Source organism: Manis javanica, chromosome 13, assembly GCF_040802235.1.
Source record: "Manis javanica isolate MJ-LG chromosome 13, MJ_LKY, whole genome shotgun sequence".
NCBI classification, from domain to species: domain Eukaryota; kingdom Metazoa; phylum Chordata; class Mammalia; order Pholidota; family Manidae; genus Manis; species Manis javanica.
The window spans coordinates 87,681,253-87,704,833 of record NC_133168.1 but is presented as its reverse complement, the minus strand read 5'-3'; the positions used below and the strand labels follow the sequence as shown (position 1 = coordinate 87,704,833).

Sequence of the window (23,581 nt, the reverse complement as noted above, 5' to 3'; positions counted from 1 at the left end):
GCATGGGTGTTCCAAATGCCTCTTCAAGTCCTTGCCTCCATTTTTGGGAGAATACATCTAGAAGTGGAATTACTAGATCATATGTAATTCTTCATTTAATATTTTGAGGAAATGCCATATTGTTTTCAACACAAGATCATCTAAAAAGTTAACATGGAAATATAAATTGATCAGTGCACAAATACAGTAAATTCATTAATGATGAAATGTTTGTAATGAACAATAAAATGGAGTAATATGTTCACCTAGAATTTAAGGTGGAAATCTCATTCACTCCACTGACAGTATGGATCTCACAGCAGAGAAGTACTTTGCCCATGACATTGTAATTCTCATAACCCAAAGATGAAGTGTCGTAATTTCAACCCATGATCCCATGAAGTGAAAATGTACCCTGAACCTATTGAGATGAAAGTTCAAAATCTCAAATCTGTCTATATTGATGACAATCAGAAATGCTTAAAAATTGTAGATAAGTACCTGCAGTATGAAATAGAATGAATTTTAAGACCCAGGGAACATTCAGTGGATCTTGAATGAAAAATCTGAGTTCATTTTACCATTATTTAGATATACTTAAAAATGTGTTTTTTTACACAAAATATGTTTTCACACTTAAATTTAGAATCAATTTCCTGATATCACTAACTGGATTAGATGCCATAGCTTCTACTGAAAACATGCAGACTGGGTCCAATTAGAGAAGACTGATATTCCCACATGTGCAAGGTGTGTGCAATGGTAAGAGAAAAATAGATGGTAAACACCTGGCCTCACAGCCTAGGGACACAGCCATCCCAATTGCCTTCCTTCTGCAGTCTTGGTCTTTAAGGGTTTGCACTGTCCTGGGACCCAAATAATAATAAAGTTTGTCTAATGAGGAGCTTTGAATATTGAGCCCCCAGGGATGCAGAGACTGCAAATAGTGTCTCTGTGACCACCTCACTCAACAGTGCTGCAGAGCCAGGAAGCAACAGCTGAGACACATCCCCTGCCATGGTCCTTCTTGCCCAAAAACCAGGGATTTCACCGGATCTCTCCACCCTTCGCAGAGGCCGACCTTCCTTTTCCATGATGCAGTTTCCAGGAAACATATCAAGCATCCTACCGTAATGATGCTAGCAGGTAACATAATGTCCACTAGACAGTGCTCGACATGAGGTCAGCATTTAGGAGACATGCATCTCCACTAGCTGCTTGGAGTGCCCTTGTCTAAGGGGAACATTTCACCTGGAACTAAATACATCCACCCACAGAAGAGCTTTGGTGTCATGTCGAGAAGATGATCCTGAAGACAAGACAAATTTTGCAATTTCATTCGCATGTTTCTGATTGTCTGGAGGTGTGGAATATTCTGAGGGAATAAACTCATGTGGTCTTTATTCTGCTCCCAGAACTTGCCAGTGTGTCAGAAAGTCATTCTCAATTAAATTTGGGCTGATTAAGTGACAAGACAGTAGAGAAGGAGGGAGGGAAGTAGGATAGAGGGAGATAAAAGAAGAGGAAAAGATTTTTGTATTACCTGGGGTTCATGGGATGCATGAGCGTGTTTCTAGGGTAACAGTCCTCAGTCGTTAATGTACAGGTCAGCGTTATCTGCAGGGATTGTAAAAACATGTTGCTGGGCACCAGCCCTGGGACGTATCATCAGTAAGATGGAGAAGGACCCAAGGATTGGCATTTCTAACAAGTATCCAGGTGCTGTGGCTGGTCCATGGACCATATGTTTTATTTTCTTGTCACCCAATATTTTCCATAGGTTCATTAACTACATGGACCCCAGAAATCACACAGATATTTCAGAATTCCTCCTCCTGGGATTGACTGAGGATCCGGAACTGCAGCCCCTCCTCTTTGGGCTGTTCCTGTCCGTGTACCTGGTCACCATCCTGGGGAACCTGCTCATCATCCTGGCCATCAGCTGTGACCCCCACCTCCACACCCCCATGTACTTCTTCCTATCTAACTTATCCCTGGCTGACATCTCTTTAAGCACAATCACCGTCCCCAAGATGCTGGTGAACATCCAGGCACAGAATCAGCACATCAGTTACGCTGGCTGCCTCACCCAGATCTGCTTTGACCTCCTTTTTATTAGTTTTGAAAGCTGTCTCCTTGCAGCAATGGCCTATGACCGCTATGTGGCCATATGTCACCCCCTGATGTATATGGTCATCATGACCCCCCGACTGTGTGTTCTGCTCATTCTGCTCTCTCTGCTCATTGGCATGGGGAATGCCCTGCTCCAAAGTCTGATGGTGCTGCCTCTCTCCTTCTGCACAAACAGGAAAATCCCCCACTTCTTCTGTGAACTTCCTCAGGTCATCAAGCTGGCCTGCTCTGACACCTTCATCAATAACTTCCTGATATTTGTTGTGTTTAGCCTATTTGGGGGTCTTCCTCTCTCTGGGATCACTTTCTCTTATGCTAAAATTGTCTCCTCTGTTTTGCGAGTGCCATCAGCAGGGGGAAGGTATAAAGCCTTTTCCACCTGTGGGTCTCACCTCTCAGTTGTCTCCTTGTTCTATGGGACAGGATTAGGGGTGTACATCAGTTCTGCAGTTGCTGACTCTTCCAGGAAGGCTGCAGTGGCTTCAGTGATGTATGCTGTGGTCCCACAAATGATGAACCCCTTCATCTACAGCCTGAGGAACAGGGACATGAAGTTGGCCTTTAGGAAACTCATCAGAATGATACCTCTCCCTTAATGATTTTGTCATCCTATTTGCATCAGGTCTAGAATGAGTCCAAGAGGAAGGCCTTCTGGTGTTTCAGAGTGCCTAACTTTTCAATGACTAAGGTTCTATAAAATGACTAGAAAACATGATAGCGAGGGGCCTTTCTACTCAGGCTTGAAATCTGATTTTGGTCTTTGTCTCTAACTCTGGAATCATTGACAAATAATTTCAGCTGTCTAAACTCAGTTTTCTGGGCCATGTTCCATACAGAGATCCTGGGCCCTGGGATCCTGTTACAGTGGTTTGGGGAGAACATTCTCAAAATAAATTGGGAGATGGTGGTTGGAGCAGAAGGGTATATAAGCAAGGCCATGGTCCTAGGTGGGCACAAGCTTCTGCCTTACCCAGTGGTTAGGACTGTGTGGATTTTGCCCCAGATTTAGACCTACTGAGAGGAAAGGGAGCTGGACTTTCTTACCCCAACCAGGTCATTGTTGAGTTTTTTGCTATTAAACTGTTTCCAAGAATGATATCAGAACTCACTGAGACAGGGAAAAGATGGGGCAGCTCCTTTCCAGTTAGAGCAGGATAAGGGCCTTGGGAAAGGACAGAAACAGGATGCTTACTGAGAGCCTCAGGAATGTGCAAAAACTTAATACTTGTGGTGAGAACATCCTTTTTTTTTTTCATTTTGTTGGCAGTTACAGTCATGTGAGCTTGGTAGGAGCTTGCCAAATTTGGAAATATAAACAACTTTCAATGAGATTGGTCAAAACAATGGACGGTAATCCAGTGGGAACTCTAGAAATTAGACAACTCTGCTAAGTCTGGGATATAGAGCCCTAGACAAAGACCAGACACAGGCCCTCTTGTCCCCACTTGGTGTGTGCTGGGAGTTCTGTATTTTTGCTTTCTCTGAATAAAAAGCCTTTTTCTCCTGCTTGCCTACCTTGAGCATTTGCAAAGTTCATTCTTCAACTCCATGAACAAAGCCAGTATCAACACTATACTCACTTTCACCATGTGTAGTATTGGTATGGTTAGGTCACCTCACTCATTTGAGTTGATTTTTATATAAATGAACTCCAGCTGAAGAAGTCTTCAGTTATTTTTTAAAGGAGTTAAAGAGGTATGATTCTCTATGAATATGCTGTCATATTATTGGAAGTATAAAACAATTTATCATTTTCCAAGAAAGATGATTAATAATGCCATTGTCTCCACCCTTTTCTTCTTATGAGCATGTTGACAGTTGAGGACCCATATTCTTCCGTGTGCATTTGTCAATCACCTGGGAAGATTCTTCTAAATAACCTGGAAGGCCACTGCATCTGTAGATGTGGGGACTTCATAAGATCCATAAGGAATATGTGTTTGGGTGGCCAGGTGACTTGAAAAGCACATGAGCCAAGCCATACGGACGAAGAAGATGGCATTCATTTGCCCTCTCAGGGTAAGAGAATCAGAAAAAGCCAAGTTCTTCATCTCTGGGCTTTGCTCCTCAAGGATTTGTGCTCCCCTGTGATCACATGAGAGTAAAAATATTTGAATATTGAGGGGCTTTGTATATTGAAATCCCAAGGGACACAGACACTGCCAATAGTCTTCCTGTGACCACCTAGTCAACAGACATGCCCAGATCATATACAGCACACCTGAGCCCGGTCCCATTGACAGTTATTTCTGCTCAAAAACCCAAGGGCTTCACTGTCTTTCTGGGCTCTCTGCATATAGAGCTTTCCATTTTTATAATTCACATACAGGAAAGAACTAAATACCATCCCTTACTGTGGGTACCCAGTAATCTGACATCCCCTACTTCACATTTTGCAACAGGGATAGGTTATTGTTCACTGGTCCCTCCGGAGGGAATTGTTAGGTGAACACATGCAGATGATAAGCAGAATAGGTAACATGCAAGGGGCCTACATAGTGGCCCACCATCTTCTCCTAGACCTCTTTGCTTTTCCCTTTGCAATAATTCTCAAGTATCTCTCATTTGAATAACCACCTACTGTGATCCTTAATCCTTTGGACTTTTTCAATCCTCAAGAGCAATCTACTCTTGCTCATTTTTTAAGATTATTCTAGAATTATCTAACATTTTCTTTCATTTCTTTAGCAAGGGGCAGAGGTGTGTGGCCACCCTCTCCTTGCCCTCCCACTCCTGGTTCAGGGCACCCCTTGGTAGAAGAGATCTCTGGTTTTGACATGGTTTCCTGGTTATGAGTATTCTGAGAGGGAGGAGTTATAGAATGAAGCAGATATGAAACTACACCCTACTCCACCTGTTTCTCTTTAGGAGTCTATAAAATATTTGAAAAGGCAAAACAGCGTAGAATAAGAAGCAAATAATCATGGATCCTACTTCCTGAATTACTAAGACTTGACATTTTGCCATAATAATTCTTTTCTTAATATCATAAAACAACATGAATAAATATAGTATACATGGTATGTTCCTCTCAGTTCCCAGAGGCAACCACAGTGTCGAATTTAATTGTTCTCCTTGTGTTATTTACAATTGTTTACATATTATGTGTGGGCTTGAATGTGTGTGTCAGGGCAATAATGAAAATACCTCTCAGTTGGAGGAGAATAAATTGTGATGCATCAGGATGCTGAAATATGGGAAGGTCATTAACATGAATGAAACAGAAAAATGTGCCAGGACATTAAATGTATTGTTTTTAAAAACTGAAATGCAAAAAATGCCATGTAAAATATGTAAACTTCAAATGCAAAAAAGTATATGTTTTATGGATGCTGATTGAACTTATGAAAAACAAGAATAATACATCCAATTTCAGGAAGTGGTTCCAATGGGGATATGGTTTTAGGATGTGGAAAAATAAGTATGTGTTATTTTATTTCTTTAGAAACACCAGCCACAGATATGGCAAGATATTTAATTTCATGGTCCTTAGAGGTTAATACGCAGAACTTTTTTTCTCTGTACTTTTCGTATGCTTGAAATATTTTCTTTTCAGTGACTAAAGCTTTCATATTTGTGTCAATTCAAAACTTATTTTAAGTGAACGATGATTTAGAGGTATTGTTAGGAAATTACTTGCTTTTTGGAACTTTGTGTCAATCCATTTACTTCTCATTTATTCCTTTTAATTGCTGTAGATTTTATCATATGACCATGGGAAATAAGCATTAATAATTGCTGTTCATTCAGATTAAGTCATGGAATCTCCTAACTTTGCACCTTTCTGGAGCCATAAAATGGGGAGTCCTTAACAGTTACCAAAGGGAAAGGAACTAGGGAGGATGGGTGGGAAGGGAGGGATAAGGGTGGGGGGAAAGAAAGGGAGTATTACGGTTAGCATGTATAATTAGTATGTCGGGGGGGCACGGGGAGGGCTGTGCAACACAGCGAAGACAAGTAGTGATTCTACAGCATCTTACTACGCTGATGGACATTGACTGTAATGGGGTGTGTGGGCGGGATTTGGTGAACTGGGGAGTCTAGTAAACATAATGTTCTTTATGTAATTGTAGATTAATGATAACAACAACAACAACAACAATTGGGAGTCCTTAGTATTGGAATGGTCTTTAAAGCCATGAATCTGGACGCTTTGCAAGTAGGTAAAGGTAGTGAGAGCAGAGCAGAGATCTGGGAGGGAGCGTGGACATCCTCCAGTGCTTGGGGTTTGGGAAGGTGATGAAAATGCGTGGTGGGAAGACAGGAAATACTAGTCAGTGAAATAGGAGGGAAACCACACAGGGTGCAACACTGTCACCCAAGTGAGGACTGTTTATAAATAAGCAATAAACTGAGTCAGTCCTGTAGACAAGACAATTCGAAGAAGAACGCATAATTACAATCAGGACTTAACGAGGTAGAGAACCTCAGCAGCTCTTCAGTGTGGGTTCTGTGGAATGTTCAAGACTGCATCTAGGTTGGAATGGCCTCAGAAGAAATGGGAGGATACTGGGGAGTGTGAATCCAGCGGTCTGTTCTGATGAGTTTTGTTCTAACAGGAAAGGAGAAAGGAGGCACTAGCGAGGGTAGGATGAGGTGTCATGAGAAGGTGTTTTTTTAAGAGATGAATTGCTTTCTATTAGTTCTTCATAGAAATGTGTTCAGTTGTATGTCCCCTTGATCATGAGCTATACATCCTCTTGTGCTTAGAACTCACGGACTCTCTCTACTCTAGGACATAGTTCTGCTCATTCTCCCCTTCTCTCCTGTGTCACTGATTCCCCCCACCACCATTGATTAGATCATTTCCAGGAGGTTATAGCATCTACAGGGTGTTCTCTGAACAGGGTGGAAAGAAAACACTATCAAAAGCTTGAGGCAGGGCATCCACAACGCTAATGAACAGGGAGGGTAGAATCAGCAGGCTACAGGGAGGGCTGGGGGGACTAATGGTGATGATGATGACGTACGTGGTAGATAACAAAAGGCCACATACCAGTCATACATAAACCACTGGCTCAAGAAGAAAGTTTTCCAAGACCACAAAATCTGGTAAAAAGCAGAGCTGCGTGAGGCAGTCTGCGAACTGCTGGGCTTGCTTGGTGTGTGGATGTGCCCCAGCATCCTGGGGGCTGGAGTGGAGGTGAAACACAAGTCAGTTTCCCAAGTACAGTGACCAAATTACATGGTCAGAAAGACCCCAGACAAGAATGGGTGAAGTTCGGAATCCCCTGAACAAGCCAGAAAAAGGGATTAAGCTAACCTGTTTGGTTTTGTCAGTCCATGTTGTTGATGCAGCAAATGCAAAAAATATATAGGTGATAGACTCAATAATTGATGTAAATATTCCCTTAATTTAGAAAACCCTCACATTTTAATCTGAAATAAATACTGTGAAATGCGCTCTTTGGCATCTGCCTCTCTCAGCCTCACTCCCTAACCCTCCTTTATTTGTATAGTCCTGTGTGCTAGTCTACAATCATCCCGCTTTTATTTAGAGAATATTCACACTTTACCCACATCATACCAACTTGTTGAAATTAAGAAAAAAAACAACAGGTGGCTTTTGCCTTGAGTAACATCTCAAGTCTTCTAACTACCTGGAATACCAAAGCCAAAACATAGCAAATCCAGATTTTAGCGCAGTTGGTCTCCACTGTGCCTTGCATCAGCATCAGTTAGAGGACCTGATAAATCCGATTGCTGGGCTCCATGTTCAGAGGAGCAGATCTAGGAGTTTGGGCATGAGCTGAAAAAGTTCCTTTCTAACAATTCCCAAATGCTCATGCTGGTCTGGAGACCCCACATCGACTCGAGGAACGGATGACCAAGTCAGTACAGGTGGGAATAGACCCAGGGCGTCTCCAGGGCGGACGGGGAGCATCACCAGTGCTCTGCAGGCTGGGCTGCGTGGGAGTTTAGGATCATGAGTCAAGTGATCCTCTGCATCATCAATGGACTTCCAAATCCTGTCCTTTCAATTCCCCATTAAATGTCAGTATTCCTTGATTTGGCTTCATATCTCCTGGTATAATTTTCTAATTAATAATATTAGAAGCATGCATAATTATAAATAGAAAAATTACGATAAACTGCTTCTACCACCACCACTTCTAATACTTAATGTAGCTCTATTAGCAGGAATAGTTCTTAGGCCATTGTTTATATTAATTAATTTTATTCTTCAACCAACCTATGAAATCAGTATGTCCATCAACCCCCATTTTACTCTTGACTTCAATTCACATAAAGGTAAATATAGAGTGAGTGAGGTTACGGGCACATGCGCACATAGAGACCTGCCATCTGACATGTGATTTGGCAGTGAAGGGATCGGATTCACATAGCCATACTTTCAAGCTGAGCATCTATCACTACATGATATAACCTGAAAGTAGTGCAGAATAACGAATCCAGAAAGGTAAATCAGAGTCCATCACCTCCCTCTGGATAACTTCCTTTTGAATAAACCCACAAATGCTTCCCCTGCTCTCCAGGATTTTCAATTCCCAAACCACACAGGTAGGTGGTAGTCAGGGACAACCTCAAAACAGGGCCCACACTCAGAACCAGAGATTATGTTTAAATATCATGGTGTCATGGCTGTGATTTTGATGAAACATTCATTTCTCCCAATGACTCAAAGATTAAAACACTTTTATTCTAAGGTGCTTTGTAATGTATCTTTATTTTTTCCCAAAACAGAGGAGTGGACTGGATAAAAGATGAAATGCTCACGTGCATTTGACAAAAGGAGAAAAGAAAGCAGTGATTGGTTAGTGTATCCTAAGCTGAATCCTAGCCTGCTGAAGACAGTCTCTCACATACAAGTATCCACGTTGTTCTTGTACCTGCTCTGGTATTAAGACAGGAAGATTTCAAAGAGACAAAGAGGACAAGTTGGGTCCCTGCAGATAATGCAGAATAAGATCATTCTCTGAAAGACCCTAATTCCACCTAAGTAACTTTCATCCCTTTAACATCTATTACTGACAAGTCAGAGAAAATAGGATGTGGACATTGCATTTTAACTGCCACTACTCATCCCATCACAGAGATATCTTCTGGTTAACTTCATGGAAAATTCAGACATCATCAGGCTCAAGGGAGGACAGTTTTCCCTCTGCGGGTATCATGTCTTGATACAACATCTCCATGTGGAACCACAACCTGATAACCCTGAGGAGAACCAGTCCTAGAACCAAAATAGATGCAAGAGGTCTGAATGTATCCCTGCTCCGCTTGTCCTGTACATTCCCTTCTACTGAATCCTTGCAATGACAGATAACTCTGTGGTTTGGGGATACTGGAGTCAGATACCCTTGCTCTTAGAAATTAAGGCATTCTCACCGATGAAGCTCATGTATCTCACAATCTTCTCAAACTAGTGGAACAACCTATTCAGCAAACTTCATAAAATGAGGCTCAGTGCAGTCCATGCTCATATTCCTCAGAGGGATACCAGTGATCAGGCTGCTAACTAAATGGGTCAGCTCCTTTCTTCCACTACAGACCAGACTCTGGGGTGCAGCTGACATGGCCCCACCCAGAGTTCAGGTGGATGCTAGACTCTAGATATGACCACAGCCTCGCTTCAATCTTTTCTTGGCCCATTGACCTTCTGCAACGTTCCTACTTCTCAGAATGATCCACAAAATAAAATCAAGCCCTAAAATAGGGACCCTTACCTCAGACTCTGCTTCAGTGGAAACTGAGCAAAGAAACTGAGTTTAGAGAATTGAAAACATGTGTCAAATATCATATTGATAGATAAAAGGCAGACTCAGGTTCCCTCTCCAGGTGATATTCATTTACTATTATGTTATCTAGGCTTTTAAGAAAAATTTGGAGATGGAAGAAGCAAACACTGTGGTTCTCCCAGTATTATGACATTGCCTCGTTCTAGAAACCCAAGTCCAGAGGAGATGGCAGAATCACAGGGCAGGTACCTCACTGATGAGTTTCCTCAGCGCCCCCTTCATGTCCCTGTTCCTCAGGCTGTAGATGAAGGGGTTCATCATTTGTGGGACCACAGTGTACATCACTGAAGCCACTGCAGCCTTCCTGGAAGAGTCAGTAACTGCAGAAAAAATGTACACCCCAAAACCTGTCCCATAGAACAAGGAGACAACTGACAAGTGGGATCCACAGGTGGAAAAGGCTTTACGCTTTCCCTCCACTGAAGGTATTCTCAAAACAGAGGAGACAATTTGAATATAAGAGAAAATGATCCCGGAGACAGGAACACCCCCAAAGAGGCCAGCCACAAAATATAAAAGAATATTATTGATGAAGATATCAGAACAGGCCAAGTTGATGACCTGAGCAAGTTCACAGAAGAAGTGGGGGATTTCCCTGTTTGTGCAGAAGGACAGATGCAGCACCATCAGACCGTGGAGCAGGGCATCCCCAACGCTAAGGAGCAGGGAGAGCAGAATCAGCAGGGCACAGAGCCGGGGGGTCATGATGACCGTGTACCTCAAGGGGTGACAGATGGCCACATAGCGGTCATAGGCCATTGCTGCAAGGAGACAATTTTCAAAACTAACAAAGACTACAACAAAGCCAGCCTGGGTGAGACAGCCTGTGTACGGGATGTGCTGGCTCTGCGCTTGGATGTTCACCAGCATCTTTGGGATCGTGGTTGTGTTTAAACAGATGTCATTAAAGGACAGGTGGGAGAGGAGGAAGTACATGGGGGTGTGGAGGTGGGGGTCAGAGCAGATGGCCAGTACGATGAGCAGGTTCCCCAGGACGCTGACCAGGTACACGGACAGGAACAGGCTGTAGATGAAGGGCTGCAGTTCTGGATCCTCTGTCAGTCCCAGAAGAAGGAAATCGGGAACTCCTGTGTGATTTTTGGGTTCCATGGTATTTATGAATCTGATGGAAAAGAGGGAATAAAGGAAAAGAAATTAACAGTCCTCAGCTAAGCAGGAACATCAGTTGGGAACTTTGTGGAAATGAGCAGAGGTGGTAGCACTCCAGGCTTACTGTGGATACATCCTGGGGAAGGACCAGGAATTTATATCTTAACAATCCCTCCAGAGGCTTTGGAATATGCTGAAGTTTGGGGTCCAGTGCTTAAAATAAAGCAATAAAACTGTATATATTGTGAGCCCTAGTGAATTCACATCTGTCCCTCTTCTAATTTCTCCCTTCATCACAAACTTGTACACCTTGTCCTCCATCCACTCCCTTTATTGTCCCTTATTTTTACTGACCACCAACTCTGGGCCACACCTTGTACCAAAGTGCTGAGACTGAAAGAATAACACATGGGTTTCCTTCAAAAATATTTCCTGCCTCCAAGAAACAGGAAGAGGAGAATTAAGCTTTCCAATATATCTTGCAGGTATCCTCACTGATGAAGCTCATGTATTTCACAACCTTCTCAAACTAGTGGGACAACCTATTAAGCAAATTTCATAAAATGAGACTCAGTGTGGTCCACGCACATGTTCCTCAGAGGGATACCAGTGATTAGGCTGCTAACTAAACAGGTCAGCTCCTTTCCTCCACTACAGAACAGACTCTGGCACTACAGACCCAAACTTTGGCATGCCTCAGAATCACCTGAAAGCCTTGCTAAATTCCACATGTGTCAGGCCATATTGCCACTGCACTCATCCATTGGGAAATGTGGGTAAGGAGAAGTCATATCGTGGGCATGACATACATAGTGCATGGCAAATTAATTTTAATTAGCAAGGTCAACATTATACTGACATATCACAATTCATTTCTCCATTCCCTACTTCGTGGGTATTATGGTTGAGGCCTTCTACACTGTTAGTGTATGAAGACATATACAACATAAAGCCATGCATGGAGGGTTACTTCACCAGCAAGATGATGTTGTCTCTGGGAAGCAGAACAAGAATTGACAGGGAGACAGAAGACATGCCTTCTGCAAGCATTTTGTTTTGTTACTTTACTTACTGAAGATGATACAGCAGAATGTCAACATCGGTTGACCCTGGAATGAGTTGAAAGGTGTTCCTGTTTTTTATTTATTGTACTATCTCTGCTGCAGTTACATAAAATACATGGTAATTTTATAAAGACAAGCAGGTGTGCAAGGAAGGCAGCCAGTTGAGTCTCTGTGTCTCCACTTTCTCCCCAGCGTCCTCTAGCCCAGCTATGGGGATAATGCAGACACACTTCTGTGCAGGGGTGCATCAAGAACCAGGCTGGAAACAAATGGAGAAGCTGTTCAAACACCTTCCCTATGAAACACAAGAATTCAAGCAAATGTCAGAAATATGTACATCAGTGTGTTTGAGAAAGGTGCGATTTCTGCTGTGGAGGAAAATAAGTTCTGCCATGTTTTAGAGAATGTAGGAGACAGGCAGATCACGAACTGGCTGAGTATTGGTCCAAATGTTCATCATAACTTGTCACTGAGGAAACAGCCTGTAGACCATGGGATGCCTGGCTCAGATCATTTCATACCTGTCCCCTCCTCACTGCTTCCCATAGATGTAGTTGCTTTAAAACACCTGTCCTCTTCACAAAAGCATTTGTGTTCCCTGGCTGGTGACAATGTGGAACAAAGCTTGAAAAGTGGCCTGGATACTGAAGACAGAAGGTCTGTCCTCAGGAAGGGCAGAGACACCAAGTGAGGCAGGAGGCTCTGGTCAGGAAAGGGCAGCCCAGCACGGAGCACAGGTGTGCGCCTCCTGACTAGGTCAGCGCTGCTCCGGGAGGTTGTCACGGGCTGACTCCTCACAGTCTCTATGTCCCTGGGGGGCCAATATCCAAAGCTCCTCATTAGACAAATATTTTTAGTGTCATTCTGATCCGCTAGGTTGTGCAAATCCTTACGGATTAAGACGATGCTGGAGTAGATTTCCTGATGCCTGATTCCTGCCCTGGGAATCCAACGTACACCATCCATCCTCTGCACTATTCTGGATCACCTCCACTTCACACACCTTGCACACAAACATATTTGTGTGCTAATAAATTCCACACCTCTTTTTAAAGTTACAAACAAAAGCATCTCTAGCTAATTACCATATTAGAAAGCCTGGTTGAAATTTTATGTGAGAAAATGACTGTTTATATTGTTGAAAATATTTATAAATATAGGTAAACTGCAGTAGAATTCAAACAATTATGGGTGTTTTATTTTTAGAGCTATGCATGCATCCTATACCTTAATCTTGTTTTCTATATTTCACGCAGCAGAATCTGATCTATTATTTTGGATCATTTGTGAATATGATCAGTAGAAATATTCTCCTTTTAGACTTTCATAACTGCTTTTCCATATTTCCACACAATCAAATTCAATGTACATTTTTCTTCATATTGTGAAACATTGGGTTGCATTGTGGTCCTCCATTTTTTGGATAAAATGTAATGTCACCAAAAGGCAGTATGTGTAGTTTTGTCCTTCATTTAATGATATTTCATCCAAAATTTAATATATATGAGTGATACTCCATGTTATTATTTATATAAAAAACATTTTTCTGATACTGAGATTCAAGATGGCGGTGTGAGAGGTGAGACAGAGAACTCCTCCCAAAACCACAGATAGTGTGAAAACATAGTTAATACAACTAACCCTAAAACAGCAACAGGAAAGAAGGCTGCACCAGACTGTACACAGACCTCACGAACAGAGCAGACCTCATGAAACAGGGTAATGTATGAAAGCCTTGATCCAGCAGGACTCGAGCCCTTCCCCACCCCAGCTCACAGGTGGGAGGAAAAGAAATGGAGCCGGGAGGGGGTGGAAGCCTGGGACTGCTGAACAGCCAGCCCTGCAGATCTGCTTTGCGAGCAGAAACCTGCCCTGTATGGTGCTCTGGAGGATGGGAAGCTGGTTCAGGCAGAGTGCCTGAGAGACTGAGAGTCCGGCTGTTTGTGGAGGATGGATCCACACCTGGCTGCTCTGGGACAAGGACAAGGCAGGCGGTCTGACAGGCTCCCTAGCAACAAGATGGCTGCTGAGCATGCATAGTTTGCATGGAGCCTGCTGCGTGGGAGAAGGGACAAGGGGACAAGGTTGTCTGGGTGTGCTCTGTCCAGCTGGTTGGGAACTCTGAGGAGCTTCACGTGCCCCATCTCCCTGGCTGCCTACTCAGCTCTGAGGCCCCCCACTGTGACACGCAGCCTGCTGAGCCTTCCTCCTGGCCTGACAGCACCGGCTTGCAAACTGGCGGTCACTGCTCTGGCATCAGGCCAGCCAGAGGGGGGCCCCACCTACAACAGCTAGAGAAGCAGAGCACAAAGGCCTACACCAGTGTGCTCGGCCCACTGACCCCGACACCGGAGACAGGCACCGCAGATGGGAAACAGGAAATAGATCTTACCTCCCCTTAGGCACCAGCTCCACTCCCCTACCACCTCAAACCTCACTCTAAAGGTTGAGTAGCTCCAGAGACTGGAGCTTCTGGGCAATAGAAGGCACTGCACATCAAAAGAACATGGTTCAGACCAAAATCTCACAAACCTCACAAAAAGGACCAAATGAATAGAACTCGCCAATCATCCTGAAAGAGAGTTCAAACTAAAAATCATAAACATACTTGTGGAGGCACATAAAAATATTCAAGAACTCAGGAACAAATTTAAGATGGAGATTCAATCATTAAGAAATTCCGTATCTGAAATGATACATACAATGGAGGGATTTAAAAACAGATTAGATGTAGTAGAAGAGATGGTAAATGGAATAGAAATTAGAGAAGAGGAATACAAAGAAGCTGAGGCACACAGAGAAAAAAGAATCTCTAAAAATAAAAGAATATTGGGAGAAATGTGTGACCAAACCAGAGGAACAATATTCGCATAATAGGGGTACCAGAAGAAGAAGAAGAAGAGAGAAAAAAGGATAGAAAGTGTCATTGAGGAGATAATTACTGAAAACTTCCCCAATCTGGGGAAGGAGATAGTCTCTCAAGCCATTGAGATGCACAGATCTCCCAACACAAGGGACCCAAGGAAGACAACATCAAGACATATAATAATTAAAATGGCAAAGATAAAGGATAAAGACAGACTTTTAAAAGCAGATAGAGAGAAAAAAGATCACATACAAAGGAAAACCCATCAGGCTATCATCAGATTTCTCAACAGAAACCTTACAGGCCAGAAGGGAGTGGCATGATATATTTAATACAATGAAGCAGAAAGGCCTTGAACCAAGAATGTTCTACCAGGCAAGGTTATCATTTAAATTTGAAGGAAGGATTAAACAATTTTCAGATAAGCAAAAGCTGAGAGAATTTACCTCCCACAAACCATCTCTATAGTGCATTTTGGAGGGACTCTTATAAATGGAAGTATTCCTAAGATTAAATAGATGTCACCCAAGGGATAGACAAAGAGTACAGAATATGATTCATAACATGCAAAGAATGGAGGAAGAAGAACAAGGGGGGAAAAGAGAATCCTTAAGTTGTGTTTGTAATAGCATAGGAGGTGAATTAAATTAGACTGTTAGACAGTAAGGGAATTATCCTTGAACCTTTGGTAGCCACAAATCTAAAGCCTGCAATGGCAATAAGTACACACCTATTGATAATCACCCTAAGTGTAACTGGTCTGAATGCACCAATCAAAAGACGTAGAGTCACTGAATGGATAAAAAAACAAGACCCATCTATATGCTCCCTACAAGAGACTCAGTTCAAACCCGAAGATATACACAGACTGAAAGTACAGGGATGGAAAAAGTTATTTCATGCAAGTAATATAGAGAAAAAAGCAGGAGTTGCAGTACTTGTATCAGACAAAATAGACTTCAAAACCAAGAAAGTCACAGGAGACAAAGAAGGACATTACATAATGATAAAGGGGTCAGTCCAACAAAAGGATATAACTATTATAAATATCTATGCATCCAACACAGGATCACCTACATATGTGAAACAAATACTAACAGAATTAAAGGGAGAAATAGAATGCAATGCTTTCATTTTGAGGGACTTCAACACACCACTCACTCCAAAGGACAGATCAACCAGACAGAAAATAAATAAAGAGACAGAGGCACTGAACAATGTATTCAAACAGATAGACCTAACAGACATCTGGAGAACACTCCATCCAAAAGCAACAGGATACACATTCTTCTCAAATGCACATGGAACATTTCAAGTATAGGACAAGAATTTGTCATATACTAAGACAAAAAAAGAGCCTCACTAAATTCAAAAGATTGAAATGGTACCAACCAGCATCTCAGATCACAAAGGTATGAAACTAGAATAAATTACTCAAAGAAAATGAAAAAGCTAACAAACACATGGAGGCTTAATAATATGCTCCTAAATAATCAGTGGATCAATGACCAATAAAAACAGAGATCAAGTAATATAAGGAGACAAATGGCAACAATAATTCAGCACTGCCAAATCTGTGAGAAGCAGGAAAGGACATGCTAAGAGGGAAATATATTGCAATACAGACCTACTTCAGGAAAGAAGAACAATCCCAAATGAACAGTCTAAACTCACAATTAATGAAACTACAAAAAGAAGAACAAATGAACCACAAAGTCAGTAGAAGGAGGGACATAATATAGATTAAAGCAGAAATAAATAAAATTGAAAGAATAAAACACTAGAAAGAATCAATGAAAGCAGGAGCTGGTTCTTCAAGAAAATAAACAAAATAGATAAATCCCTAGCCAGACTTATCAAGAAAAGAAGAGAGTCTACACACATAAACAGAATCAGAAATGAGAAAGGAAAAATCACTATGGACACCATAAAATACACAGAATTATTAGAGAATGCTATGAAAAATTATATGCTAACAAACTGGATAACCTAGAAGAAATGGACAACTTTCTAAAAAATATACAACCCAACAAGGCTGACCTAGGAAGAAACAGGAAATCTGAATAGACTAATTACCAGCAAAGAAATTGAACTGGTAATCAAAAAACGACCTAAGAACAAAACTCCTGGACCAGGTGGTTTCACTGATGAATTTTATCAAACATTTAGTGAAGACCTAATACCCATCCTCCTTAAAGTTTTCCTAAAGGTAAAAGAGGAGGGAAGACTCCCAAAATTATTCTACAAGGCCAACTCACTCCAATATCAAAACCAGGCAAAGACACCACAAAAACAAAAATTACAGACCAATATCCCTGAGGAACATACATGCAAAAATACTCAACAAAATATTAGCAAACTGAATTCAAAAATAAATAAAAAATATCATCCATCATGATCAAGTGGGATTCATCCCAGGGATGCAAGGATGCTACAATATTAGAAAATCCATCAACATCATCCAGCACATACACAAAAAAGAAGACAAAAAACTCATGATCATCTCCATAGATGCTGAAAAAACATTTGACAAAATTCAGCATCCATTCATGAAAAAAACTCTCAACAAAATGAGTATAAAGGGCAAGTACCTCAACATAATAAAGGCAACATGTGGCAAACCCACAGCCAACATTACACTGAACAGCGAGAAGGTGAAAGCTTTTCCTTTAAGATTGGAAACAAGACAAGGATGCCCACTCTCCCTGCTTTTATTCAACATAGTTCTAGAGGTCCTAGCCACAGCAATCAGACAACACAAAGAAATGCAAGGCATCCAGATTGGTAAGGAAGAAGTCAAACTTTCCCTGTTTGCAGATGATATGATATTGCACATAAAAAAACCCTAAAGAATCTACTCCAAAACTACTAGATCTAATATCTGAATTCAGCCAAGTTGCAGGATACAAAATTAATACACAGAAATCTGTTACATTCCTATACACTAATGATGAACTACCAGAAAGAAAAATCAGGAAAACCATTCCATTCACAACTGCGTCAAAAAGATTAAAATACCTAGGAATAAACCTAACCAAGGAAGTGAAAGACTTATACTCCAAAAACTACAAGACACTCATGATATAAATTAAAGAAGATACCAGTAAATGGAAACACATCCTGTGCTCATGGATAGGAAGAATTAATATTGTCAAAATGGCCATCCTGCCTAAAGCAATCTACAGATTCAATGCAATCCCTATAAAAATACCAATAGCATTCTTCAATGAACTAGAGCAAATCATTCTAAAATTCATATGGAACCACAAAAGACCCCAAATAGCCGAGGCAATACTGAGAAGGAAGAATACAGTGGGGGGAATTACACTCCCTGACTTCAAGCTCTACTACAAAGCCACAGTGATCAAGACAATTTGGTACTGGCACAAGAACAGACCCATAGACCAATGGAACAGTCTAGAGAGCTCAGATATAAACCCAATCATATATGGTCAATTAATATATGATAAAGGAGCCGTGGATATACAATGGGGAAGTGACAGCCTCTTCAACAGCTGGTGTTGGCAAGACTGGACAGCTGCTTGTAAGAGAATGAAACTAGATTATTGTCTAACCCCCTACAGAAAAATAAACTCAAAATGGATCAAAGACCTGAATGTAAGTCATGAAACCATAAAACTCTTAGAAAAAAACATAGGCAAAATTCTCTTGGACGTAACTATGAGCAACTTCATGAACATATATCCCCAGGCAAGGAAAACAAAAGCAAAAATGAACAAGTGTGACTGTATCAAACTAGAAAGCTTCTGTAGAGCAAATGACACCATCAATAGAACAAAAAGACATCCTACCCTATGGGAGAATATATTCATAAATAACATATCCGATAAGGGGTTGACATCCAAATTATATAAAGAGGTCAAACACCTCAAGAAACAAAAGGGAAATAAGCGAATTAAAAAATAGGCAGAGGATATGAACAGACACTACTCCAAAGAAGAAATTCAGATAGGCAATAGGCACATGAAAAGACGCTCCACATTGCTAATCATCAGAGAAATGCAAACTAAAACCACAATGAGATATCACCTCACACCAGTTAGGATGGTCAGCATCCAAAAGACAAACAACAACAAATGCTGGCGGGTTGTGGAGAAAGGGGAACCCTCCTACACTGCTGGTGGCAATGTAAGGTAGTTCAACCATTGTGGAAAGCAGTATGGAGGTTTCTCAAAAAACTCAAAATAGAAATACCATTTGACCCAGGAATTCCACTCCTAGGAATTTACTCTAAGAACAAAGCAGCCCAGTTTGAAAAAGACAGATGCAACCCTATGTTTATCGCAGCACTATTTGCAATAGCCAAGAAATGGAAGCAACCTAAGTGTACATCAGTAGATGAATGGATAAAAAAGATGCAGTACATATACACAATGGCATATTATTCAGCCATAAGAAGAAAATAAATCCTACCATTTGCAACAACATGGATGGAGCTAGAGGGCATTATGCTCAGTGAAATAAGCCAGACGAAAAAGACAAGTATCAAATGATTTCACTCATCTGTGGATTATAACAACAAAGAAATAACTGAAGGAACAAAACAGCAGCAAACTCACAGAACCCAAGAATTGACTAACAGTTACCAAAGAGTAAGGAACTGGGGAAGATGCGTTGGAGGGGAGGGATAAGGAGGAAAAAGGGGTATTACGGTTAGAATACATAATATAATGATGGGGGTGGGGGAATATGGGGAATGCAGTATAACACAGCAAAGACAAGTAATGATTCTATAGCATCTTAGTATGCTAAAGGACAGTGACTGTAATGGGGTATGTGGTGGGGACTTGATAATAGGGGGAGTCAAGTAACCATAATATTGCTCATGTAATTGTACATTAATAATAGCAAAATTTTTCTTTAAGGACTTCAACACTTTTGTTCATCAGTTTATTCTACATTTTATCTAATTCTATATGAGCTTTCTTAATCTATATTTTTCCAAGTATATTACTGGAAAGTAAATTTTTGGCAAAATGGCGTGGTTATGTCATTCTTCACTGTCTTAATCCCATTCACTTCAAATGCATGACTAATAGATAAAAAAGGCAACAATATACTCAAACTATTAAAAAAAGTTTCCACGTACAAACAAAAGAACTGAAACATAAAGTGGTAGATGGCCTGGAGCCACAGAGTTCTACAGATTTACTTCTATCTCTATGAAGACACCCTTTCAGGTAATGAGAATGAAATACCCTAGAAAAAGACTAAATGCCTGATGTCAAGGACAGAAGTGGAACTTCCTTATTTGTGACAAAAAGGATGAACACACAATTATGGGCATGACTATGGACTGATACCCAATATTTTTTTTAAAACTTCAAGAAAAACTGAAGTAATCTAACAGCTGGATCTGTGGTATTCTCAATGTCACTGAGCAAACAAGCATCAGTAAACTAAATTCAGGAGTAGAGAACTGGGGATTGGTGAGTGTAATTGTGAACTTGGAAGACAAGGATGCATGAGCACATCGATAGAAAAAGGAAGAGAGGAGAAAACTTGTGCATTCAGGTAAAATCTATTCATCAAAATGTTAACAGCTAGCAAGAGAAAGAATCCTGAAACAGAAAACCAAGAGAATAATCAGAACATAAGAAGACCAGCACGGGCTGAAACAGATAAGAGGGAAAAAAAACTTTAAAGAGGATATCAAAGAGCAAATGTCACACAGATTTTATCAACATCCTACTGATGACAAAGCACACAAAGGGTAGCCCAGGTGAGGTGGCTTTTGAACAATTCTAAATTTCTAGTGGCTTCAATCAAGGTGTGAATGGTGGAGATATAAGATTCAGCTGGATTTGGATGTATTTTAACATATAACAAACAGGGTTCTCTGGAAGATTTGGCACAGGTTATAAGAGAAAGAGGGGCTCAAGGGTGGTGCCAGTGAAAGGAAAGTACTCAGCAGCAGAAAAATGGGAGTTGCCATCAATGATGATGGGAAAAACTGTGAGCATATTCTATTTGTAGATTAATATCAGGATTTGGGTTCAAAATGCCTATGTGGCATCTATGTGGGGATGTCAGTGGACAGATGAATATACACTTCTGGAAATCAAGATGGAGGAGCTTTATGGAGACATAAGTTTGGGAATTTTTAGTGGATTGATGGCCTACATTCTGTGAGTCTGGATGCTATTGAAAAGAAGTGATGTTAGCTACAGAGGAGACTGAATGCTGATTCAAATGTCCCTCCTGTGAGGGGAGGCTGGGGAGATGAGGATTATGATTGTAGGAGACAGAGAAATAGTAGCCAGTGACAGAAGAATAAATCCAAAATAATGTGATGCTTAAAGAAGATAAAGAAAAGTATCTTAGTAAGAAATGAACTGAATCAGACATTCTTCCAAAGCAGAAATATAAATGGCCCACAAGCATATGAATATGTGCTCCACATCACTAATCATAAGGAAATGCAAATAAATACCCCAGTAAGATAACCCTCCCACCAGTGAGAATTGCCACTCTCCAAAAGATGAGAAATAATGGTGAGGATGTAGAACAACGTGAAACCTCCTGCACTATTGGTGGGAATGTAAATTGGTAGAGCCCCCGTGAAAAGCAGTGTGATGCTTCCTAAAAGAGCTAAAAAGAGAAGTTCCATATGACCCAGTATTTCCACCTCTATAAAATTACCTGAAGAAAACAAAATCTTTGTTTCAAAGATATATGCAACCCTATGTTTACTGCCATATTATTTACAATAGTGAAGATATGGAAGCAATCAAAGTGTCCATCAATAGATGAATGGATAAAGAGGATAGGGTACATATACAAAATGGAATATTAAACATCCATAAAAGATAAAGAAATCCTGTAATTTGCAAAAATATGAGTGGATCTAGAGGGTATTATGGTATGTGAAATAAACCAGCTGAAGAAAGACAAATACCATATGAAATCACTTATTTTTGGAATCTAAAAACAAAATAAAACAAAAAGAACATAACAGCAGCAGATACAGTTGAAAGTGACATTTGGTTACCACAGGGGAGAGGTGATGGGTGGAGAGAGTGAAGGGGATAAAGGGGCACAAAAATTCTTAATCAAAATATAAGTTAGTCACAGGGATGGTAGCATAGCATGGGTAGTATAGCTAAAGATTCTAAAACATCTTTCTATGTTGAAAGGTGGTAAGTCTTCTTGTTGGTGTGAGGATTTAATAATGTGGGTAATGTTAAACCACTGTGTTTTCTATTTGAAACCAATATAGGATTGTATATCAGCTATACTTCAACAAAATTAATAAACTGAATCCATGTTGCTGATAACTCCATTAGGGGAAGGATTGAGAATTAAACAATGACAACGTTGCAAGGTAGAGAAGCTTATGACTCTTTAAGAATCCATGGATGTGCCAATTATTGTTACTGTGGGGAGGTAAGAGAAAGGGCCTACTGTTCTACCACACTGATGATTATCACTCTCTAAGCAGATTCTAATATATACTCTGTAATCAGTATGGACTAATATGAACAGTTATTTCACTCCCGTTTAGAATGCCAATTACCGATGTTTCTCAATTTCATACCAGCAGCTTCAAAATATATATCTATGTTTTAAACCTTATAGGCTGTAAATAAAAGTTACAGGGTTTGTAGTCAATAATGTTGCAATTATTATCAAAGTGGGCAACCTGTGGTGCAATGTGCCATTGTGATTATAACCAAAAATAAAAACAGGACTTGTTTGTTAATGCAGATAAATTTAGTTTTAGCTGACTGATGTGATACAATAATTAAGATATATCATATTGGTGCAGGGAAGCTGGCCTATTGTTCTGAGAACAGCATCTGGAAAATTATATATGCATACATGAGCAGTGTACTTATTACCAACTGGCATTATAGTGAATGGATGGCAGTTCAATAAAAAGCTCTCAAATGTAAAAACAAATTTGAATTCCTATCTCACATCAAAAATAAAAATTAATTTGACCTTCATGCCTCAAATGGAAAAGGCAAAGTACCAGTCCTTTAGACTGAAGTAAGTAGGGGTTTCAACATCAAGACCTACTGAGCACCAATCATCAGGGAAAATGTTGACATATTAACTATTTCAAAATTCATCACAATAATGCATTATAAACATTGTAGATAAAGGACATGGAAAATGAGCCGCTCACCTGAAGAATAGATTTGCACTGCATAAACTCATAAAGGATGGCTAAGTAATTGAATAAAGAACACATAAATTAATAAGAAAGAGATAAACATCTCCGTGGAAATAACATAGACACGGATTTCAATGGAAATATCACAGGCATGGCTTTCACACAAGGGGGGAAATAAATGGCCCACAAGTTATGAAAATGCTTACTCTAATAATAGCAGAAATATAAATTAATTAAATGATATTTTACAGCCCTTTATCAGAGTGAATGGAAATGTTCTGGTGATGATGTAGAATAGCAGGACCATATGATGTGAGGGAAACTTGGTCCCAATGCTCAGCAACACTCTTGAAGCTGCAAAAGGAGGAAAGATACATCCCAGTAGCCAATGATCCCATTCCAGCTATGAAACCGCCTCTGATGTATGCCAGGAGACACAGAAGAAACTATACAGACAACTTTATTCATAAGAGGTAAAAATATCTGCCAAATATTCATCAACACCGTAAAACCTGTCTTTTGCATTGTA

At 40.5% G+C, this 23,581-nt stretch overlaps 2 protein-coding genes across 2 annotated transcripts; one reads left to right on the top strand and one right to left on the bottom strand.

Moving 5' to 3' along the window:
* Positions 1 to 1,772: 1,772 nt before the first annotated feature.
* LOC140845863 (olfactory receptor 7G2-like) lies at positions 1,773 to 2,708 on the top strand. The gene has a single exon (XM_073221009.1). The coding sequence runs from the start codon at positions 1,773 to 1,775 to the stop codon at positions 2,706 to 2,708; it is 936 nt and encodes a 311-aa protein (XP_073077110.1).
* A 7,338-nt stretch (positions 2,709 to 10,046) lies between these two features.
* Positions 10,047 to 11,003, bottom strand: LOC140845862 (olfactory receptor 7G2-like). The gene has a single exon (XM_073221008.1). It carries the CDS (start codon positions 10,980 to 10,982, stop codon positions 10,047 to 10,049), a length of 936 nt encoding a protein of 311 aa, XP_073077109.1. The 5' UTR covers positions 10,983 to 11,003.
* Positions 11,004 to 23,581: the final 12,578 nt, after the last annotated feature.